Raw genomic sequence first — 22,340 nt, 5'->3', positions numbered from 1 at the left:
GGGGGGGGGGGAGTGTCGGGGGGGGTCAGCCGGATCACCTGGAGGAAACCGATGCGATCACCGGGAGAAGCTGCAAACTTTTAGAGGCAGCGGCGGGAATTGTAACTGGGTCGTTCGAACTGTAAATACTTGTCTTAACCACTATGGGGCCGTTGTATAGGTCGTTGGTGAGACTGTGTTTGCAGTACAAAGTATCGTTCTAGCCGCTGCATGTTTTTAAAGGCTTTGTTAAATTGTAAAGTTTGCAGAGATATGCGAATCTGTTGTTAGGGCTAGAGGCTTCAGTTCTGGGGAGAGGATGGCCACTCTATGCCTTTACTCCCTGGAATGTAGGAGACTGAGCAGCGACCTTACAGAAGTGTTTTAAATGTGAAAGGCAGAGTAACTGACTCGCACTTGTTATTGGTGTAATTCAGATAATCGCCAGCAGGTGGTGCTTTCCTCCACCCGGAAGGCAGACAAGAAGACGACAATCAAGCAACGACAGTCAGGAGTCAGAATGGACACAGGTATGTTCACTGGGCTCTTCCTCATTAAAGCTCTGCCATCATGGTACACGTGTAGTCAAATAATCAACAGCTTATAGGATTAAACTTGGGCACTAAAGGGGCACAGCAAAACTGCCGTCATTGATCCTACTGGTAAAGCGACTTGAGCAAAGGAACAATTCACCCGGTCCAGCGCAGGGACCTAACAACGGGAATGGTCGAATCACTCCGCTGACCATGCAAATCTTCACTTGAGTGAAAGGAGAGGAAGCTCCCGAAAGTACAGTGCGTGTGGGTGAAACTCGGAGAGGAATGAAACAGCGGGCAATGTAACAGTCCAGGGAACAGACAGAATTTCTGTCAGTATATGATACTCACTGATGTGGGAAATGCCTCCAACAGCCAGTGAGAGAAACAGTTGTTGTTTTCTGTGTGGAAGGCCAGTGGTGAATTCTCCCCGGATTTTCGGGTTGTTGCTCAATGGAGGTGAGGGGAGTTTCCCGCTGTCTGTTTTTTGTTTGGAAGGCCAGTGGTGAATTCTCCCCGGATTTTCGGGTTGTTGCACGATGGAGGTGAGGGGAGTTCCCCGGTGTCTGTTTTCTGTGACCCAGTTAAGGAACGTTATATTGTGGGAGAACGGGCTGCGTGTGGGATAGAATGAACAAGAGAAATTTTAAACAGGGAATCTGAGTGGGCTACCGAGGAAATGACTGTCCTTGGCGAATAAGATTAAAGTGAAACGAAAGGGTAAGTACAGAGGGCAACGCACAAAATGGTGGGGGAGCTCGGCAGGTCAGGCAGCACTTATAGACAGAAATTAACTGTCGACGTTTCCGGTGGAATCTTCAGCGGAGATGTTGTATATTGACTTCAATGTTGTCTTGGTCACATAAAATAGAGTCAGGACTGGAGGAGCGTTCCACTGGTTGAAGGTCTGTGACCAGTAGTCTCCGCAAGGATCACACTGGCTCGTCATGCGTCGTGTGTGATGTAAATAACTTAATCATAAACTATGTATTACTCAAAGTAATTATATATATATATATATATATATATATATAGAATCACATAGGTGGACTGATTCGTCAAGATACAGACTCGGCGGAGTTGTGTAAATTCGGGACTGTTGTCAAAATGTTCAGCATCCAATTAGAAATATGAACAGATAGTCGCCAAGTACATTTTTAAAAATTGGATAGGTATATGGACACGAAAGGAATGGATGGGCATGGGCTGAGTGCAGGTCAGTGGGACTAGGTGAGAGTAAGCGTTCGGCACGGACTAGAAGGACCGAGATGGCCTGGTTCCGTGTTGTAATTGTTACATGGTTTTATGGTTATATGGTTATAAGTACAGTTAGTTCGGGCAAATGTGAGGATTTGCACCTTGGGTGGTCAAGTTCATGAGCGATGTGCGCAGTGAATGCTGGGACCATTAGGAAGGTTGATGTTCGGACGGGTCTTGTGATGGATGTGCAGAGCTCCCTGAAAGTGGCAACACAATTGGTCGCGTGCTAACGCCGAGTTGATGTGTGAGTATATATTTTTGAAAGTTGTGCTGTAACTGGATGAACGTTGGTTAAGAGACAATCTCTGTATTGTGCACAAATCTGGTAGCCATATCACGAGAATGTTGTGGAGGCTCTGGCGAGGGTGCAGATGAGTTTCACCACGCTTACAGAATATACTCGGTTACCCAGATAAGAGAATATTGGCTTCCGGTAGAGGTCGATCAACCATGGATTGCATTCTCTGGAGGATCGGAGACTGAAACCTCAATCTCAGAGAATTCATACATTACGACAGGCATAGCGACGTTCGATAGTCTGTGACTCGGTGTAAATATCAAACACTTGAGTGGATAGGTTTAAGGTTAGAGGGCAAAGTTTAAAGGGGATTTAGGATGCAGGTTTTCCACAGAGTGTGATCGGTGTCTGGAATGAGCTGCCGAGGGAGGGACTGGAAACAGATACTCAGCAGCATCTGAGAGGCGTTTGAACTCATGAGTAGGCCGGGAACGGAGAGATATTGATCATGTTCCTGAAGATGGGATTGGTTTAAATTGGCATCGTGTCCGCATGCGCATGGTACACTCTACCATTTTATGTTCTATGACCAACTACAGATCTGAACTCAGCAATCTCCGCCTTCCTGTCAAATTGTGAGGATCACCACCTGTTCCGGTTGACGAGATTCTACATGGAGCGACTGGAGCAGGCGATTGAGGAGGGTGTGGAGGGAGTCAGCTTCATGTTAATGGGCGAGGATCACTTCACCGGGCCAGAGTATCACGTAAGTGGAAGGAACATAGACTGAGTGTAGATTCTACCGAATCAATCACAGACCGACAGAAACGGTGTAACGCAATCTCAGGGCTATGAACATCCTTTAATGCTTGTGGTCAACATCAAGAGAAGAGTTTTCGTTTGCCAGAAACCCTGAACTTTTATTAACTAATACAAGCCTCACTCCATATTTCTGAAAACATTCACTTTTAGACAGGTTAGGATGCAGACAATGATTGAGAGGTGAATTTAGTGATGTGACACTTGCTGGACATTGCAAGTGGACAGAGAACCACTTTACACCGCTCCGTCTGACATCACATCATGTTCCCAATGCTCGACCTTAATGGCCATTCACCAGACTCTCTTGATTACCCCCGGGTTTCCCACAAATCAAATGTATAGTAACTAATTTCTCAGCTCATTTCCCGAGTCTACCTTCAACCACATCGCAAATTGAACATGCAGTACTGAATATTGTCTCTCTTTTCAACTACTGACCCTCTCATCTGCAGCTAACACGGAATTACCAAGAAACGCCTTGCTAATGGTCCTCGTCTTACTGGGACACATTCACCTATTGCACACCGGACTGAATTTTAGTGAAAATCCACGCATTACCCCTAACCCTCACATTCCACACGAGACAGATGACAATTTAAATCCAAAGTTCCTTCTCTGCATTACTACCATTTGACCTTGGTCTCTCTGACATGTAGAATTGTCCTGCAATTGCTGGCTGCTCCTTACTGCCAGTTCCCAGCTGTAGCCTGACACTGGACCCTCATGGAGTCGGGCAGTTAATTGTGAACCAGCTGCGATTCACCAGAGTTTGCCCCCGTGACCCCGTCATAGTTTGACTCAGCCATAGTCATCGAACTCTACAATACAGCAGCAGGCACTTAGGCCCATCAAGTCCACACTGACCTATTATAAGCCTAGTCGCATTGATCTGCACACCGACTAGAGATATCTATACCCCTCCCACTCACGTACTTACCCGAATTGTTTTTAAATGGTTCAAATCCAATGCACATATACCACTAACAGTGGCAGTTCGATCCACACTCTCACCAGCCTCTGAATGAAGATGTTCTCCTTCAAGTTGTCAAAGGCCTTGCTGAAGTCCATGTAGACAACATCCACTCACTTGCCTTCATTACTCGTTTGGTAACGTCCTCGAGAAACCATAAGATTGGTCAGACAGGATATGCCAGGTACAAATCAGTGTTGATAATCCCTAAAGAATTCTTGCCTATCCAAATGCTCATATCCAGTCCCTCAGAATACCTGCCAATAACTTTACCACTACTGCTGTTAGACTCAACAACCTGTAATTTCTTGGCTTATTCTTACAGCCTTTTCAAACAGCAGAACAATATTAGCTATTCTCCAATACTTCCCCATCGGACTTTTTAAATTTCTATACCAGATCCGAACTGTTCCTCTGCACACACCTCTGTCGCTTGCCCTGCCTTGCCCAGAATGCGCTCTCTCCAGTTGTGACCTGAATATATTGGTTACAGAAACTTCCCTGGTCACATTTGACCTGCACTATCCCATCCAGCCCTTTAACTCGGTGTGTCAGTCACTAAATGGAAAGTTAATTGTCTACCATCAGAATCTTGTGTTTCTTGTTTCTGTGATCTCCCTGCGTATTTGTTGCTCTAAATCCCGTTGACTATTGGGTGCTCTATAATATAATCCCACTAACGTGGTCATCCCTTTCTTGTTCCGTAGTTTCACCTATGTAGTCTCATTGGACCAGCGATCCAGTTTGTCCTGTCTGAGCAATCCAGTGACATTTTCTCTGACTAGTTATGCCACCCCTCCATCTGTTATCCCTCCCACTCTATCGAACCGTGACTAACACAACGGAACCCTGGAATGCTGAGCTGCCAGTCCTGCACCTCCTCCAACAAAATCACATTAATGCTGTAACTCAAAGTGCTGATCCACGCGCTAGGCTGATCTGTCTTTCCTACAGTACTCCTTTCATTGAAATAATACACATTTTGGAAAAAAAAGTTTCACGATACTCATCCTTTAGTTTCCTGACTTTGTATGTCGGCTTAACAACATCTTTCCCATATAGCCACTTCACTATCCACTCTTGTTCTTTTTTGCCCCCTTTAATTCAACACCTCCTCCTCCCCATGCAGCGCTAACAACTCTTCCTGCAAGGGTATCAATACGCCTCCAGTGCAAAACGATCACGTGTGACCAAGTCCCAGCTTCCTTGGAAGAGAGCCCTAACATCCAAACATCTGAAGCCTCGGTCATGCACCATCTCGTCAGCCACACGTTAAACTGTATTATCGTCCTATTTCAGGCCTCACTAGCACATGTGTTACATACCAGTCACAATAGATTATACAGTGAGTTGGGTTTTACTGTTAAAACCACTCTCTTTATTAGTAACAAATTATAGTAACTTAAACAAATTAAACATAAGTTAACTGTGTGTTGGTTCTCTCTCTCCCCCCTCTCCCACTCCCAATGGGTTTAAGTCTGCAGCAGGTCGCTGCAACTTGTGACTGATGTCATAGTCCCGACTCACTCAGGTGCTCTTAAAGTAAAACTCACAGTATGAGCCCGCTTCTCTCGTAACCCGTGGTAAGGGTAGCAATCCTGAGAACACAACCCTGGAGATCCTGCGCTTCAGCTTATCATCTAACTCCATGAACTCACTTTGCAGGACCTCGTCACACTTCCTACTCTTGTCATTGGTACCAGCGTGGACCACGACCACCGGCTGCTCACCGTGTCCTTAAGAAAACTTCAGAGTCGACGCGAGGTATCACTGGCCGTGACAACACACCATCCAGAAATATTGTTCTCGTCAAAAGAACCTCCTGACTGTTCTTCTAACCTCTGAATTCCCCTGTTAGTGCAGTTCACTCTTCTCACCCCTTCTGAGTCACAAAACCAAACTCATTGCCAGAGGCATAATCGCCGTGGCTTTCCTCTGCTAGGTCATACCCCGCAACTGTAAGCCGCATACCTGTTATAGAGGGGTTTCCTGCAGTGGCTTCTATCCCCTTCCTTCACATCCCCCTCCCCTCCCGCTGACGGTGACTTAGTTACCTGTGTCCTGTGCCTTGGGTGTAGTTCCCTCCCTGTAAAGCCTGTCGGTCAACCTCTCAGCCTCATGAATTATCCTGGGTTCATCCAGCTCCAGCTCCAATTCCTGAGCACAGTCTGTAAGAAGCTGCAGCTGGATGCAATTCCTGAAGGTCAGGGACCCTGCAGGTCTCCCTGCCTTGCCACACCCCGTATGAAGAACATTCCACTATCCTGCCTGGTATTCTCACTGTTCTAACCATTAAAATGACGGGAAAATACTATCTAAAATCTACCCAAGCCTCCGCCTCTCCTCACTGAAACCTCTCTGACACAAAGCCTCAACTCCCCACTCTATCTCTGACTCACTCACGCTAGGGTGTGCTCTGCTTAAAACTTGCCAAGTGGATGATTCCCTGCAATCTCTGGCATTCAGAAGGTAATGACTGACCTTGCTCACTTCTTTTAAAATCTTTCTCCCGCTATGAACACTTCAATGTCTCTTAGTGATCTGTGGCGAGCAGAATGTGCTGGGTCAGTCCACGCTCAGGGTAGATTTGTGCCCATCCCTCCGCTCCTCAATATATTCCCCATTGTTCATTACAGAGAGTGACTGAGCTCGCGGAGAAGGGAAACCGAGCGGGCGCTTCCAAACTCCTCCTGGATCTGGTGATGGAGAAGGGCTCTGGGGCTGGGAGGATGATGTGGGAATCCTTTGTGAAACTACATCACCATTTACCGAAGCTGAGCAGAATATTGAATGAAATACGGGAACGTGGTACGGTGAACAATACACTGTGTGTTACAGATGTCAATGCTGATGAATTTACAGTATTACACGGAACAGACTTAATGCAGGTTAATCTGTTTGAACAGGTGACGGCCAGATCGCCTACATGGACACTGAGCGGGGTTTATCTGAAGTGCCCACGCATCTGAAAGGTAAGCGATGGAACAGAAATGTCAATGTTTTTATTTCACTCTGAGAGTCTGAATACTTGTCTTTGGCTGACTGTTTAGAGACTGTCAGAGTCTGGGAGACAGGTTCTTGTTGCTGTGGTTGCAGGACAGGTAACCAAATGCATTTGTCACAACACCTGGCACCTTTCGGGGTCTCGGGTTGTGCATCCAGAGGCCTCGATGAGACTTATGAACAGACATACCCGTCAATCCGAGATGAAACCTCAATGTTTCCCTTTCCCTAGCACCGAATATCTGGAGATTTGACAAAAGTGATGCCAAACCATTCCAATTGGAACATCCAACTCCAGCAAAGGAAATCTCACACCTCCGATCCAAAGTGGAGCCGAGATTTGTTGTTATTCCTCTATAAGACCACAAGACATAGGAGCAACATTCGGCCATTCAGCCCATCGGGTCTGGTCTGCCATTCCATCATTGCTGATCCCTGATCTCACTCAGCCCCAAACACCTGCCATCTCGCCATATCCTTTGATGCCCTAACCGAATAGGATCTTCCGCCTCAAATATACCCATGGACTTGGCCTCCATGGCAATCTCTGACAGAGCATTCCAGAGATTCACTACTCTCTAGCTTAAAAAAAGGTCTTCCTTACCTGTTCTAAAGGATCACCCTCAATTATGTGGCTGTGCCCTCTAGTTCTGGATACCGCCACCACAGAAAACATTCTATACACATCCACCCTACCTGAGTCTTTTAACATTTAGTTTGTTTCAAAGAGATCCCCCCGCATTCTTCTATATTCCAGTGAGTACAGCCCAAAGCTGTCAAAGTGCCCCGCTTATGGTAACCCCTTCATTCCTGGAATCGTCCTCGTGAATCGCCTCTGGAGTCTCTCCAATTATAACACATCTGTTCTGCGATATGGGTCCCAAGACTGTTGACAATACTCCAGGAGCGGCCTGACTAGTGTCTTATAATTGCTCAGCATTATCTCCTTGCTTTCATATTCGATTCCCCTTGAAATAAGTGCCAACATTGCAGCTGCCTTCTTTAGAACAGACTCGACCTGTAAATTAACCATCTGGGAAACTTGCTGGATGAATCCTAAGTTCCTCTGCGCCTCTGATGTTTGGACCTTCCTCCCATTTAGATAATGCTCTACACTATTGTTCATTTCATCAATATGCATTATCATACATTTCCCAACCCTGTATTCAATCTGCCACTTTTTTTCCTATTCTTCCAATTTGTCTACATTTTCTGCTTCCTCAGTGCTACCTACCCCTCCACCTATCTTTGTATCGTCTGCAATATATGCCACAAAGCCACAAATTCCATTATTTAAATCATGGCAAACAATGTGAGAAGTAGCGGTCCAATACTGACCCTGAGGAAAACTTCTAGTCACAGACAGCCAACCAGAAAAAAGGCCCCTTTTATTCCCACTCGCTCCCTGCTGCCTGACGGCCATTCCGCAATATCGTTCCTGTAACACCACATGGCTTTATCTTGATCAGCAGTCTCATATGTGGCACTTTACCAAATGGCTTCTGAAAATCCAAGTCAGTCGCATCCACTGACTCCTTTGTCCACCCTGCTTGTCACTTCCTCGAAGAACAGGTTTGTCAGGCATAATTTCCCTTTACAGAAGCTATGCTAACTTTGACTTATTTTGTCATTAGTCTCCAGGTATCTCGAAAACTCAACCTTAATAAGAGACTCCAACACCTTCCCAACCACTGAGATTTGGCCAACTGGCCTACAATTTCCCTTCTTATGCCTTCCTCCCTTCTGAAAGAGTGGAGTGACATTTGCAATCCTCCAGTGATTCTTGAAAGATCATGACCAATGCACCTGCATCTCTCAGGCAACCTCTCTCAAGACTCTGGGATGGAGTCATTCTGGCCCAGGTGACTTATTTACCTGTAACCCCTGGGTCGCCTCAGGCATCACTCAAACTCATTCTACAACAGGGTCCGGACACATCAGCATTAACAATTCACGAACCTCAGTCACCTCCACATTTGCCTCTAAGAACTCCATTTTCACTGACCCACAACCGTCGTCTTTATAATCACCAGCGCTGGTACCCCAAATCTCCAGTGCCGTCAATGTCGTCAAGGGTAAAGGCTTCCAAAAACGGTTATAAAACAAACTGTACAGCAACTTAACCGGTACCCCCGGTGCCGAGGATGGCTTTAACTTGACTTCCATCCATCCGTAACAACACCTGAGTGCGTGGTCCCTCTAAGCCTTCAGGAATAGGGTCTGTTCCTTGCGGGAGTTCCTTGGTACATTGCTGGGAACGTGCTCCCCCAGAGAACCCAAGCCGTTCCCCCACTGGGCCTCCTCTAAGTTTCCCAACACCTCTCGAATCAACGGAACAACTGATCCCCTTGACAGATCCCCCTGGCTCCGCAAGCAATTTATCTGCCTTCCTAACCAAAAGGGATACCCTAAAAACTTCCCACCAATCTCCTGCCACGATATGATAAGCCCCCCAGCTGCGGCATTTGACTTCCAGTCGAACCACACGCATTTTCCCACACTTTCCCAGAACTGGCAGCTGTCACTTCGTGATAATTGCGCCCGACAGCCCACCTACTCAAACTTTCAACCAATCCCGGTCGCTTTCCATCAGCCAAGCACTGCCACTCACCCAACAACTGAGAGGTCTGCTCTGCCCCTTTAGGGCTGGACATTATTCCAACAACCGGGCGGAGCCCACCACTGCTGAAACATTCCAACCAGACCTTCCTTGCTCTCTTAACAGCATGGACAGCCCATGGCCCCACCACCTTTTCGTCAGCGCTAGTCGGAACTCGAACAATGACCTCCGGGCTACCAACAGCAGCCACCCCACCCAACACACATGCAGAGATAACCGGCAATCACACACCCACAAAGGCACACCAGCTCTTCGCTGCAGACATAATTTAAAGAGGGCGATCACACAGCTTCCACAGAAATCAATCCCGGACGAGCACCCCACAATGTAAACCCTGGGTCGCCTCAGGCTCGCTCAGCTCGTTCTAGTCTAGGGGGAGCAGCCTTCGGCCCCGCCAAACTGGGTAATCAGCTGGTGTGGATGCTGTGTGATGTCCCCGCCTCGCCCAAAAAACAGACAGTACACCTTATGCGATTAAATGAGTACAATTTATAAAGATTACTATAACTAAGCGATTACTAATGATACAGTATATATGAAGAAAAAAAAAGAAAAGGCGCCAAACTTATCAAAGTCCAAACCACTTCGTGCACAACCGTTGGAGCTCAATTACTGAAGTCTTCTGGCATTCGATCCCCTCCGAACTCCTCGACCCGCCTCCTGGGACCACCCACGGTGGCCGACCAGACGCTCCACACTCCTCTATCTCCGTCTCCTCTCCTCACCGAAAACCTTGGGCCGGGGACCCCCGCTCGGGGTCCGTTCCGTCGCCCAGCTTCCAGCATCCCGTCCTCTCTCTCTCACTCCATCGCGCCGACTCCCCAAAATCCCACCAACAATCAGTTTACAGTCCCAAACAAGCTTCCAGCACTTATCATAACAAAGACGCCAGCATTCCTACTTTTCACAAAGGCGCCAGAATTCCTACTTTTAACAAAACAAAGACGCCATTTTGATTACATACACAGTAACAAAGAAAAAGAAGAAACCCCCCTTTACACTTAAGACATTTCAGTATGCCTAACACTTTTTGTTTTGTAATAGCAATGGCACTCACTCCTACTGCCCGTCACACGCGGACCACTGCACACCGCTAGCATCTTCCACAGTGAAGACATATGCGAAGAACCAATTGCGTTTATCTATGTCCCCTATTACTATCTCACCAACATCATTTTCCAGTTGTCCAATATCAACTGTCACCTCCCTTTTACTCTTTATATTACTGGATAAAGTGTTTATGATCCTGCTTTATACTTTTGTCTGGGCTGCCCTCATATTTCATCGTTTCCCTCTTATAGCTTGTTTTGTTGTCTTGTGATGGATTTTAAAAGTTTTCCATTCATCCAATTTTCCACTCACTTTTGCTAACTTATATGCCCCCTCCTTGGCTTTTATGCCATCCTTAACGTCTTTTGTCAACCATGGTTGCCTGCACCTGCCATTTGAGAACTTGTTCCTCTGTGGGCCACATCTACACTGCGCCTTGTGAACTATTCCCAGAAACTTCAGTCATCTCTGCTCTGCCGTCATTCCCACTGGTCTCCCTATGTTCTGTTTTCCAGACATCCTCCTTTTCTTTTCCCTATGTCATTGGTAACAATATGTGTCACGACTTCTGACTGCGCACCCTCCCTTTTCAGGATATTGTGAATGTGGTGTGGGTGTATTGCCTGTGTTCACGTACCAGATCAGAGAATAAGAAACACTGGGGAATCTGCAAACTATGAATAGAGGGGAGAGCTGAGCCTTTATCAGCGAATCTGAATCAGATCCGAAATGTTTCTGTGCCATCATCCATTTTTAGACACTCTGTCTCCGAGCTCTTAATTTCACCCAAACAATGTCTTTAACAAGTTGTTTTTTATTAGCAGAAATCCGTGAGTGTTCCGTGTTCATCAGATCTGGCATTGACAACCAATTTCTGTCCATCCTGTCCATTCTTAGGTACTGAAATACTGAGTTCTGAGTTGAGACATCTAACAGTTTGTCCACTGTCTGTTCCCATGGAAGATGTTCAACAGAAACACAGGGAGACTCTGCGGGCACAAACTGACACACTGAGAGTGAACACGATCCTGATGAGGGAGAAGGTGAAGGTTTTCCAACTGGTTGATCGATACGCTGAGCTCACAGTCATTTATCCTGTTCGAGATCGGACACTGGTGGAACACGAGCTGCTAGTAAGAGGCAGAGACCATGAGGAGTGGAGAGAGAACCATCTCCATGCAAAGCTGGAAAAAATCCGGATTGCTCATCTGTTTCATAATAGTTACTCACATAGTTTTTGGGACAAAATGAAAAGATTCTTCGCACAATCCAAATCTGGGAGTTCGGCAGCAGTGGCCGGAGTCCCAGGAATTGGCAAAACAACAATGGTACAAAAGATTGTTTATGACTGGGCCACAGGGAAAATATACCAACAGTTCCAGTTTGTCTTCAGTTTCAAATTCCGAGATTTAAACTCCATTAACTGTAGAATAAACCTGAAGGAACTGATTCTGGATCAGTATCCTTACTTTGGGAATATCCTGAGAGAGGTCTGGAAGAACCCAGAGGGATTGCTGTTTATATTCGATGGTTTGGATGAATTCAAACACAGAATCGATTTTGCTGACATTCGGAGAGATACAGAACCCAAGCACCAGTGCCCAGATCCCGAGTGGTGGTGTGAAGTGTCTGACATTGTGTACAGTTTAATCCAGGGCAAGCTTCTCCCAGGGTGTTCAGTGCTGGTGACCACCCGTCCCACTGCGTTACATTTGTTGGAAAAGGCAAAGATCGGTGTCTGGGCTGAAATCCTGGGATTTTCTGGTGAGAAACGGAAGGAGTATTTCATCAGGTATTTTGAAGATCAGACAGTGGCAGCAGCTGTTTTCAAACACGTGAAGGAGAACGAGATCCTGTACACCATGAGCTACAACCCCTCCTACTGCTGGATCCTCGCTCTGGCACTGGGCCCCTTCTTCACACAAAGAGTCAGGGACCCGCAGCGAGTTCCCAAGACCATCACCCAACTGTACTCCTACTATATTTACAACATCCTGAAAAACCACGGCCGTGAGATTGAGAACCCCCGTGATGTGTTACTCAGTGTTGGTCAGATGGCCTTCAGAGGAGTGTCCGAGCAGAAGATTGTGTTTACAGATGGAGATTTGATCAAGTTCAGTCTGCAGCCTTCCCAGTTCCTGTCCGGGTTCCTGATGGAGCTTTTGGAGAGAGAAGATTCTGCCCGGAGTGTGGTGTACACATTCCCACACCTCACCGTCCAAGAGTTTGTAGCTGCAGTCGCACAATTCCTGAATCCACATCCCGGGGATATCCTGAAATTCCTCACTGAAGCCCACAACACGACAGATGGGCGATTTGAGGTATTTCTCCGTTTTGTTGCTGGTCTCTCCTCTCCAATGACAGCTCGGGGCTTGGAGGAGTTTCTGGGTCCATTTCCTCATGAAACAACCTGCCGGGTGATTGACTGGGTGAAGGAGGAGGTTAAACGCCAGATGGGAAACACAGAGAGTGAAGCTGGTAAAAGGAGCCTCCTGAACACATTGCACTACCTGTTTGAGTCTCAGAATCGGGGACTGGCTCAGGCCGCACTGGGATCTGTGGAAACATTTTCATTCCGTGGAATGACACTGACCCCGATTGACTGCACGGTCCTGTCTCATGCCATCAGACTCTGTGATACAATAAAGCACCTCGATCTGGCTCTCTGCCACATTCAGTGTGAAGGAATCCAGCGGCTGGGACCCGGGCTGCACAAGTGCCAGGAGTTGAGGTAACTTGATTTATCTCTCACTCTGAACTGTGAAACTGTTCCATTGTGTTGCTTCACTGTAAAGGGATTTGGGTAAAACTAGTAAATCAGATTGTAAAGAATTGTGACAAATGCCAGGGTATCGATCAATAATTCCCCAAGGATGGGAGGGTTCTGTGGTTCCTTGTGAAGGGATGTTGGAGACTTCATCAGATCAGTGAACAACGGCCATTGGTTTAATGGTAGTAAATCACAGGAATGGCCGTGTTTCTCGCTGTCTGTGACACGTACATTGACAATGTTCCTTCTCACTGTTACTGACACCCAGACCGACACTGACTGTGGCAGGTGGGTCAGAGATTCACACCCCCTTCCCGGTGTGGGACAAGAGACCGTCAGCAGACTGTCCTAGTGAGAAGGAAAGAAATACCATTGTGAGATTGTCTTCCCCTGTCCTTCCCCGTGTGTGACTATCACCATCAGTCCACCTGTGTGACTGTGCTCACTACCAGATACCCAGAACCCATGGGTGCATCTCCTCTCCCGATTGTGGGCCACAGTTCAGACACACCCCTCCCATACAATCTATTTTTGAAATCTCGTCTTGTTGTTTTATCTTTTCCCAACGGTACCCTCCTGTGGACCTATCTTCCTCCTGTGGGATCTCCCCTCCTTCCATCTGTTGGACCCCTTCTCCTTCCTCCTTTGGGGTATCTTTCCCATTCTCCTTCCTCCTGCAGATTTTCTCTTCCTATCCCTTTTCCTCAGGTGAGTTCACTTCCACCATCTCCCATCGACACTTTCCCACACACAAATCTTCCTCACTGTGAGACTTTCACTCTTCAAACCTGCTCCTTCTGACCCTCTCACATCAGGAACAGTTTTCTAACCTTCGGGGAATGAGACGGAATATGTGGAGTTTACAGGGTCACACTGACAGACTAAATTACTGATGTTAGGTGAATCCCCTGGAGTTGGGCAGTGAAGGACATTGACAGTGATGGGAACTATGATCAGTGATTTACTGAAGGGTTTAATGTTTCCTGAAATATCCGAGTGAGAGAAATTCCCTCAGAACCATGGTTGGAATCACTTTGTTCATCAATTTGTCTGTTTGTGTTTAGACTAGGGCAGAACAAACTGGGAGATTCAGGAGTGAAACTGGTGTCTGCGGCTCTGAGGAACCCGGAGTGTAAAATACAGAAACTGTGGTAAGTGCCAGACTGTGGGAGATTGTGTTTACAGTCACTGGGTGTCTGACACTGAACATTAATGTGATCAGTAATTGTGTTACTGATAAACACTGGGGATTTGTACCTTATCCTGTCTCTCTGTGTCCTTCACCCTCACTCTCTTTCACCTCCAGGCTGCACAATGTCGGTCTCACAGATTCTGGTGCCGAGGACATCACCACCGCTCTTAGTACAAACTCATCACTGATGGAGCTGAACCTGAGTGGTAATAAACTGGGAGATTCAGGAGTGAAACTGGTGTCTGACGCTCTGAGGAACCCGGAGTGTAAAATACAGAAACTGGGGTAAGTACCAGACTGTGGGAGATTGTGTTTACAGTCACTGGGTGTCTGACACTGAACATTAATGTGATCAGTAGAAACAAAGAAACGTAGAAAACCTACAGAACAATACAGGCCCTTCAGCTCACAAAGCTGTGCCGAACATGTCCCTACCTGAGAACTACCTAGGCTTTACCATAGCCCTCTATTATTCTGGGCTCCATGTAGCCATCCAGGAGTCTCTTAAAGACTCTATCGTTTCCACCTCCACTGCTGCTGCCGGGAGCCCACTCTATGCACTCAGTACTCTCTCTGTTAGAAACTTACCCCTGATATCTTCTGATATAAGGCACCTGCTTCCAAGTGCCTTAAAAATATGCCCTGTCATTCTAGCCAGTTCAGCCCTGGGGAAAAGCCTCTGACTATCCACACAATCAATGCCTCTCATTATCTTGTACACTTCTATCGAGTCACCTCTCATCTTCTGTCACTCCAAGAGAAAAGGCCAAGTTCACTCAAACTATCCTGATAAGGCATACTCCCCAATCCAGGCAACATCCTTCTAAATCTCCTCTGCACCCTTTCTATGGTTTCCACATCCTTCCTATAGTGAGGCGACCAGAATTGAGCACAATACTCCAAGTGGGGTCTGACCAGGGTTCTATATAGCTGCAGCATTACCTCTCGGCTCTTAAACTCAATCCCATGTCTGATTAAAGCCAATATACCGTATGCCTTTTTAACTACAGAGTCAACCTTCGTAGCAGCTTTGAGTGACCTATGGACTCAGAACCCAAGATCCCTCTGATCCTCCACTGCCAAGAGTCTGCCATCATATTTGACCTACCAAAATGAACCACCTCACACTTATTTGGGTTGAACTCCATCTACCACTTCTCAGCACAGTTTTGCATCCTATCAATGCCCCGCTGTAACCTCTGACAGCCCTCCACACTATCCATAACACCACTAACCTTCGTGTCATCAGCAAATTTACTAACCTATCCCTCCACTTCCTCATCCAGGTCATTTATAAAAATCACAAAGATTGAGTGTCCCAGAACAGATCTCTGAGGCACATCACTGGTCACCGACCTCAATGCAGAATATGACCCGTCTACAACCACTCTTTGCCTTCTGTTGGCAAGCCAGTTCTGGATCCACAAAGCAACGTCCCCTTGGATCCCATGCCTCCTTACTTTCTCAATAAGCCTTGCATGGGGTACCTTATCAAATGCCTTGCCAAAACCCATATACACTACATCTACTGCTTTTCCTTCATTAATGTGCTTAGTCACATTCTCAAAAAATTCAATCAAGTTTGTAAGGCACGACCTGCCGTTGACAAAGCCATGTTGACTATTCCTAATCATATTTTGCCTCTCCAGATGTTCATAAATCCTACCCCTCAGGATCTTCTCCATCTACTTAGTTGATGACTTTAAGACTCACTAGCCTATAATTTTCTGGGCTATCCCTACTCCCTTTTCTGAATAAGGGAACAACATCCGCGACCCTCCAATCCTCCAGAGCCTCTCCCGTCCTCATTGATGATGCAGAGATCATTGCCAGAGGCTCAGCAATCTCCTCACTCACTTCCCACAGTAGCCTGGGTACATCCTGTCATCTCCCGGTGACCTATCCAACTTGAAGCTTTACAAACGCTCCAGCACATCCTCTTTCTTAATATCTACATTCTCAAGCTTTTCAGTCCACTGCAAGTCACCCCTACAATTGCCAAGGTCCGTTACCGTCATAAATACTGAAGCAAATGATTCATTAAATACCTCCACTATTTTCTCCGGTTCCATACGCACTTTTCCATTGTCACACTTAATTCCCCCTATTCTCTCATATCTTAATCTCTTGCTCTTCACATACTTGCAGAATGATTTGGGGTTTTCCTTAATCCTGTCCGCCAAGGCCTTCTCATGGCCCCATCTAGCTCTCCTGATTTCATTCTTAAGCTCCTTTCTGCTAGCCTTATAATCTTCCAGACTCATATCATTACCTCATTTTTTGAATCTTTCGTAAGCTCTTCTTCTTGACTAGATTTACAACGGCCTTTGTACACCACGGATCTTGTACCCTACCATCCTTTCCATGTCTCATTGGAACGTACCTTCTCAGGACCCCACGCAAATATCCCCTGAACATTTTCTACATTTCTTCGGTATGTTTCCCTGCGAACATCAGTTTCCAATTTATGCTTACAAGTTCCAGCCTGATAGCCTCATAGTTCCCCTTACTCCAATTAAAGGTTTCCCGAACTTGCCTGTTCCTATCCCTCTCTACGCTATGGTAAAAGAGAGAGAATTCTGATCACTGTCTCCAAAATGTTCTCCCACTGAGAGACCTGACACCTGACCAGGTTCATTTCCCAATACCAGATCAAGTACAGCCTCTCCTCTTGTAGGCTTATCTACATGTTGTGTCAGGAAACCTTCCTGAACACACCTAACAAACTCCACTCCATCTAAACCCCTCACTCTGGGGAGATGCCAGTCAATATTTGGGAAATTAAAATCTCACTCTTTATAATCCTTGTTATTATTAGACCTTGCCGGAATCTGTCTCCCTATCTGCTCCTCGATGTCCCTGTTACTGTTGGGTGGTCTATAAAAAAACAACCAGTAGATTTATTGACCCCCTTCCTGTTCCTAACTTCCACCCACAGAGACTCCATAGACAACCCCTGCATAACTTCCTCCTTTTCTGCAGCCGTGACACTATCTCTGATCAACAGTGTCATGCTCCTACCTCTTTTGCCTCCCTCCCTATCCTTTCTGAAACATCTAAAGTTTGGCACTTGAAGTAGCCATTCCTGTCCCTGCACCATCCAAGTCTCTGTAATGGCCACAACATCATAGCTGCAATTGCTGATCCACGCTCTAAGCTCATGCTCTTTATTCAGGATACACCTCACTTTAAAATAGACACATCTCAAACCATCAGACTGAGTGCTTCCATTCTCTATCACTTGCCTATCCTCCCTCTCGCACTGTCTCCAAATTTTCTCTGTTTCTGAGCCAACCTCCCTGTCCTCCGTCGCATCAATTTGGTTCCCTCCCCCCCCCCCCCCAGCAATTCTAGTTTAAACTCTCCCCTATAACTTTAGCAAATCTCCCCACCAGGATATTGGTCCCCCTGGGATACAAGTACAACCCATCCTTTTTGTGCAGGTCACACCTGCTCCAAAAGAGGTCCCAATGATCCAGAAACTTGAATCCCTGCCTCCTGCCCCAATCCCTCAGCCACGCATTTATCCTCCACCTCATCCTATTCCTATTCTCACTGTCGCATTGCACAGGCAGTAATCCCGAGATTACTACCTTTGAGGTCCTGCTTCTCAACTTACATCCGAATGCCCTGTAGTCTGTTTTCAGGACCTCCTCCCTTTTCCTACCTATGTCATTGGTACCAATATGTATCACGACCTCAGGCGGTTCTCCATCCCACTGCAGGATATCTTGGATGCGATCAGAAACATCCCGGACCCTGGCACCTGGGAGTCAAACTACCATCTGTGTTTCTTTCCTGCATTCAAAGAATCGCCTGTCTGACCCCCTAACTATAGAGTCCTCTATCTCTACTGCCATCCTCTTCCTTTCCCTACCCTTCTGAACCACAGGGCCAGACTCTGTGCCAGAGGCACGGCCACTGTTGCTTCATCACCCCACCCCCCAGGCTGTCACCCCCTCCAGCAGTACTCAAACAGGAGTACTTATTGTCAAGGGGTACAGCCACAGGGGCACTCTCTAGTACCTGCCTCTTGTCCTTCCCTCTCCTGACTGCGACCCACATCTTCAGTCTCCCGTGGCCCCGGTCCGACCACCTGCCTGTAACTCCTCTCTATCACCTCCTCGCTCTCCCTGACCAGACAAAGTCATCGAGCTGCATCTCCAGTTCCCAAATGTGGTCCCTAAGGAGCTGCAACTCAACACACTGGGCGCAGATGTTGCCGTCTCCCACATCTGACACCGAGCACAGAAAACCAGCCTCACACACATACTCTCTGTCTGTATTGTAAACAGATAACCTACCTCGCCTGGACCCTTTATCGCCGAAGCCCCATTGATCCAAAGCCTTCCTACTCTGTCAACCACTCCTCTGACGCTCACTCTGTAAATCTGTCTCCCTTTTAAACTCATCTCGCTGTTCTCACTGACCGACTTGCATAGTTGTGCTGAAGAACAAAATCAGTAATTGTGTTACTAATAAACACTGGAGATTTGTACCATCTCCTGTCTCTCTGTGTCCTTCACCCTCACTCTCTCTCTCATCTCCAGGCTGAGGGATGTCGGTCTCTCAGATTCTAGTGCCGATGATCTCATCTTCGCTCTCAGTACAAACCCATCACTGATGGAGCTGGACCTGAGTGTTAATAAACTGGGAGATTCAGGAGTGAAACTGGTGTCTGCGGCTCTGAGGAACCCAGAGTGTAAAATACAGAGACTGTGGTAAGTACCAGACTGTGGGAGATTGTGTTTACAGTCACTGGGTGTCTGACACTGAACATTAATGTGATCAGTAATTGTGTTACTGATAAACACTGTGGATTTGTACCGTCTCCTGTCTCTCTGTGTCCTTCACCCTCACTCTCTCTCATCTCCAGACTGCACAATGTCGGTCTCACAGATTCTGGTGTCAAGGATCTCGTTTCCGCTCTCAGTACAAACCAATCACTGACGGAGCTGGACCTGGGATTAAACTCACTGACAGACCAATCTGTCCCCACTCTCCGCCGCCTCATACTGACCCTCCCGAGTCTGGAGCGGATCGAGTGAGTGTTTGTGTTAATGTTCAATGTGATAAAATATCAGTGGATCCACGGGTTTTCTGGTGATATTTGTCTGTGAGTGCTGGTGAAACATTAACCCCAGTCCCCTGTTACTGACACTGTTGTGTAATCTGTTTATTTCATATTTATTCTTCCATCTCTTTCAGGCTGGGGATGAATCAGTTCAGTGAAACAGGGGGGAAGGAACTGAGATCTCTGCAGGAACCCAGACCCGGACTGAGAGTGACCGTCTGAACATCTGAATGTGTGAACATTCCCGCCCGCAGGATGGGGACATTTGGCCGATTCCCCGCCCGCCCCTTTAACTCCCGCCCTTACCTTTAATGGCTGCGCACCGGGGGTGATTCCCAGCGGTTTGAATGGAACCGGCTCAGGTCTCGCTCTGTGTGTCGCTCAGAGCGGTCCCGCAGTGACGTGTTTCCGCCTGTTGTCCGGCGGCGCAGCTTCCGCCGGATGTGAGTGTTCGAGACTCCCCCACGTGACACCCCGGGGATTTACCAAGACAGGAAGAGCCCGGGGGCCGGGGCTCAGTCTGGGACACCGGTGTCCCGGGGTGGGATTATCCCGGGAGAGAATCCTTTTGCTCCCTTTGCTGAGGACTGTGCATTCGGCAGCCTGGCCGATATAATGATGTTAAATTGACAAATCCCTCGGCAGTGATCCTGGATCTGCAGCGATCCCGGACACGGCCCTGAAGTGTGATTTTATAATCATCGGTTCCCCGATGCAGAGTGAGGGTGAGAAACGGGACTGATTATTGAAACTGTCACTCCTTGTCGCAGGTCAGTTAATTGTGTGTGACTGTGAGTGAGTCAGGAGAAACCTATTTATTCCCACACGTCAGCAGCTCACACGTTGTTTAACTTACATTTGTAAATTTACTCACACCCGGGACCAGACACAGAGTGAATCTCCCTCCACACCGTCCCTTGACACACTCCCGGGGTCAGACACAGAGTGAATCTCCCTCCACACCATCCCATCACATACTCCCAGGGTCAGACACAGAGTGACCCTCCCTCCACACCGTCCCATCTCACACTCCCGGGGTCAGACACAGAGTGAATCTCCCTCCACACCGTCCCATCACACACTCCCGGGGTCAGACACAGAGTGAATCTCCCTCCACATCGTCCCATCACACACTCCCAGGGTCAGACACAGAGTGAATCTCCCTCCACACGGTCCCATCACACACTTCCGGGGTCAGACACAGAGTGAATCTCCCTCCACACCATCCCATCACACACTCCCTGGGTCAGACACAGAGTGAATTTCCCTCCACACCGTCCCATCACACACTTGCAGTGCCAAACACACAGTGAAGCTCCGTCTGCACCATTCCATCACTCAATTAATCCCACCCTGCAAAATCTCATTTCAGGGAAGCAGACACCATCAACTTGCGGGAGACTCCCGGAACTCCTGGGAGAGGTGGGATGTCTGCAATAGTGTAGCTCCTTAGCAGCCAGCCAGCTAGTTTAAATAACGTTAGCTATGCTAATGAACGAATGACACCCGTTAAACTCACTTCAACAGTGATTTAACCCACCATGAGCAATAGAAAAGTCACTGTTGCAAACAGTGCAGCGAGCAACACTGTCAGTATTCTTGACCCCTATTAGGCAGGGGTACACTTTAGTGTAGTCTGGGGTGAAGTACATTTTGTATTTTCTTTTTTTTTAATACTCTGCCATGGAGCGCTCCATCCCTCTCCATCCCTCTCCCTCCCCCTCTCAAAAAAATCGATTTGCGGGAGATTGTATATAATTTGCGGGTGTCAGGGAGCCAATATCAATATGCGGGAGACTCTGGGAACTTCCGGGAGAGGTGGGATGTCCGAAGCTTCACTTGAAATGGCCGCTGGGGAGAGAGTGGCGGCTTTGGTAGAAGTGAGCACAAGAGAGGGAGGGACGCACTGATTTAAAATGGGTGAATCCTTGGTTAATGTGGCCACCAGGGATGGAGTGAGACACTGACTTACAGTGGCCACTGTCACACACAGAATCTATGGCGAAGGAACATGCGGTGCCCATGGATACAATCCCAGGATCGAGTGTGTTATTGATTGTAATAACAGTATTTTAATTTGTGTTTTATATAGTCCTGGGTGTTGTATATATGTTTTAAGTCCAATAATTTTGTCATTGAATAAACTATTGTATATATCTCAGATATTCACACATACACATATACATGTGGGCTTTGGGGAGGAGGGTGAGGGGTTTGGGAGGAAGAGGAGTGACGGGACGAGGAATGGACTGATGAGACGGTGAGTGTAGCGAAGTCACTGACTCAATAGGGGACGGAAAGGGGAGGGGTGAAAGTTCCTGTCACAAACTGGTGGCCGACATGGAGAAGACAAAGACGGGGTGAGGAGGAGTGAAACGACAGGAAGGGAGAGGGATGGTATGTAATGGGAAGGGAGAGGATGTAATGGGATGGGAGGGAGTGGTCTGATTGGACAGGATGTGGAGTGTGGGGGAGTGACAATTTCAATAGTGGAAGATGAATGGGTGGTGACAAATGCCTTCGCAAATAAGACAAGCTGCAAGGAAGGGGGTGTGCTCGGAGGCAAGGGGTAGCGGGGGGGGGGGGGTTGTCGGGGACGCTGCCAGGGCTGATGAGACAGAGTTGAGTGTCCCAACAGAGGGAGAGAGGAGCGACTCACTCAACGACGGAGGGAAGGGATTGGGTGCGGGAGCAGAATTTCCCATCAGAAAATGTTCACCACCCAGGATGTGGTGGATGACGGGAGAAAGGACAAGGGGCCAGAGAGGGGAGGGTGTCAGGAGTGACGGGGTGAGTAGGGGAGTGACACTGGGTAACAGAGAGACA

General features: G+C 47.5%; 1 protein-coding gene across 1 annotated transcript; it reads left to right on the top strand.

The window, feature by feature from the left end:
* Window positions 1-404: 404 nt before the first annotated feature.
* Window positions 405-21,670, top strand: LOC140720832 (NACHT, LRR and PYD domains-containing protein 12-like). The gene is made up of 9 exons (XM_073035675.1): window positions 405-509; window positions 2,613-2,779; window positions 6,442-6,613; window positions 6,712-6,777; window positions 11,376-13,209; window positions 14,313-14,399; window positions 14,555-14,725; window positions 18,991-19,161; window positions 19,649-21,670. Exons 1-9 carry the CDS (start codon window positions 500-502, stop codon window positions 19,734-19,736), a joined length of 2,766 nt encoding a protein of 921 aa, XP_072891776.1. The 5' UTR covers window positions 405-499; the 3' UTR covers window positions 19,737-21,670.
* The last annotated feature ends 670 nt before the right edge of the window (window positions 21,671-22,340 follow it).

Source organism: Hemitrygon akajei, unplaced genomic scaffold (assembly GCF_048418815.1).
Source record: "Hemitrygon akajei unplaced genomic scaffold, sHemAka1.3 Scf000047, whole genome shotgun sequence".
Taxonomy (NCBI): Eukaryota; Metazoa; Chordata; class Chondrichthyes; order Myliobatiformes; family Dasyatidae; genus Hemitrygon; species Hemitrygon akajei.
The sequence above is the reverse complement of the archived record's forward strand: the minus strand, read 5'-3'. Positions and strand labels throughout refer to the sequence as shown.

What these genes read in the sequence shown, in the direction of transcription:
- LOC140720832 (XM_073035675.1), top strand. An exon ending in TGTAAAATACAGAAACTGTG is followed by an intron (nt 14,400 to 14,554) that starts GTAAGTGCCAGA and finishes TTTCACCTCCAG; the next exon opens with GCTGCACAATGTCGGTCTCA. An exon ending in TGTAAAATACAGAGACTGTG is followed by an intron (nt 19,162 to 19,648) that starts GTAAGTACCAGA and finishes CATCTCTTTCAG; the next exon opens with GCTGGGGATGAATCAGTTCA.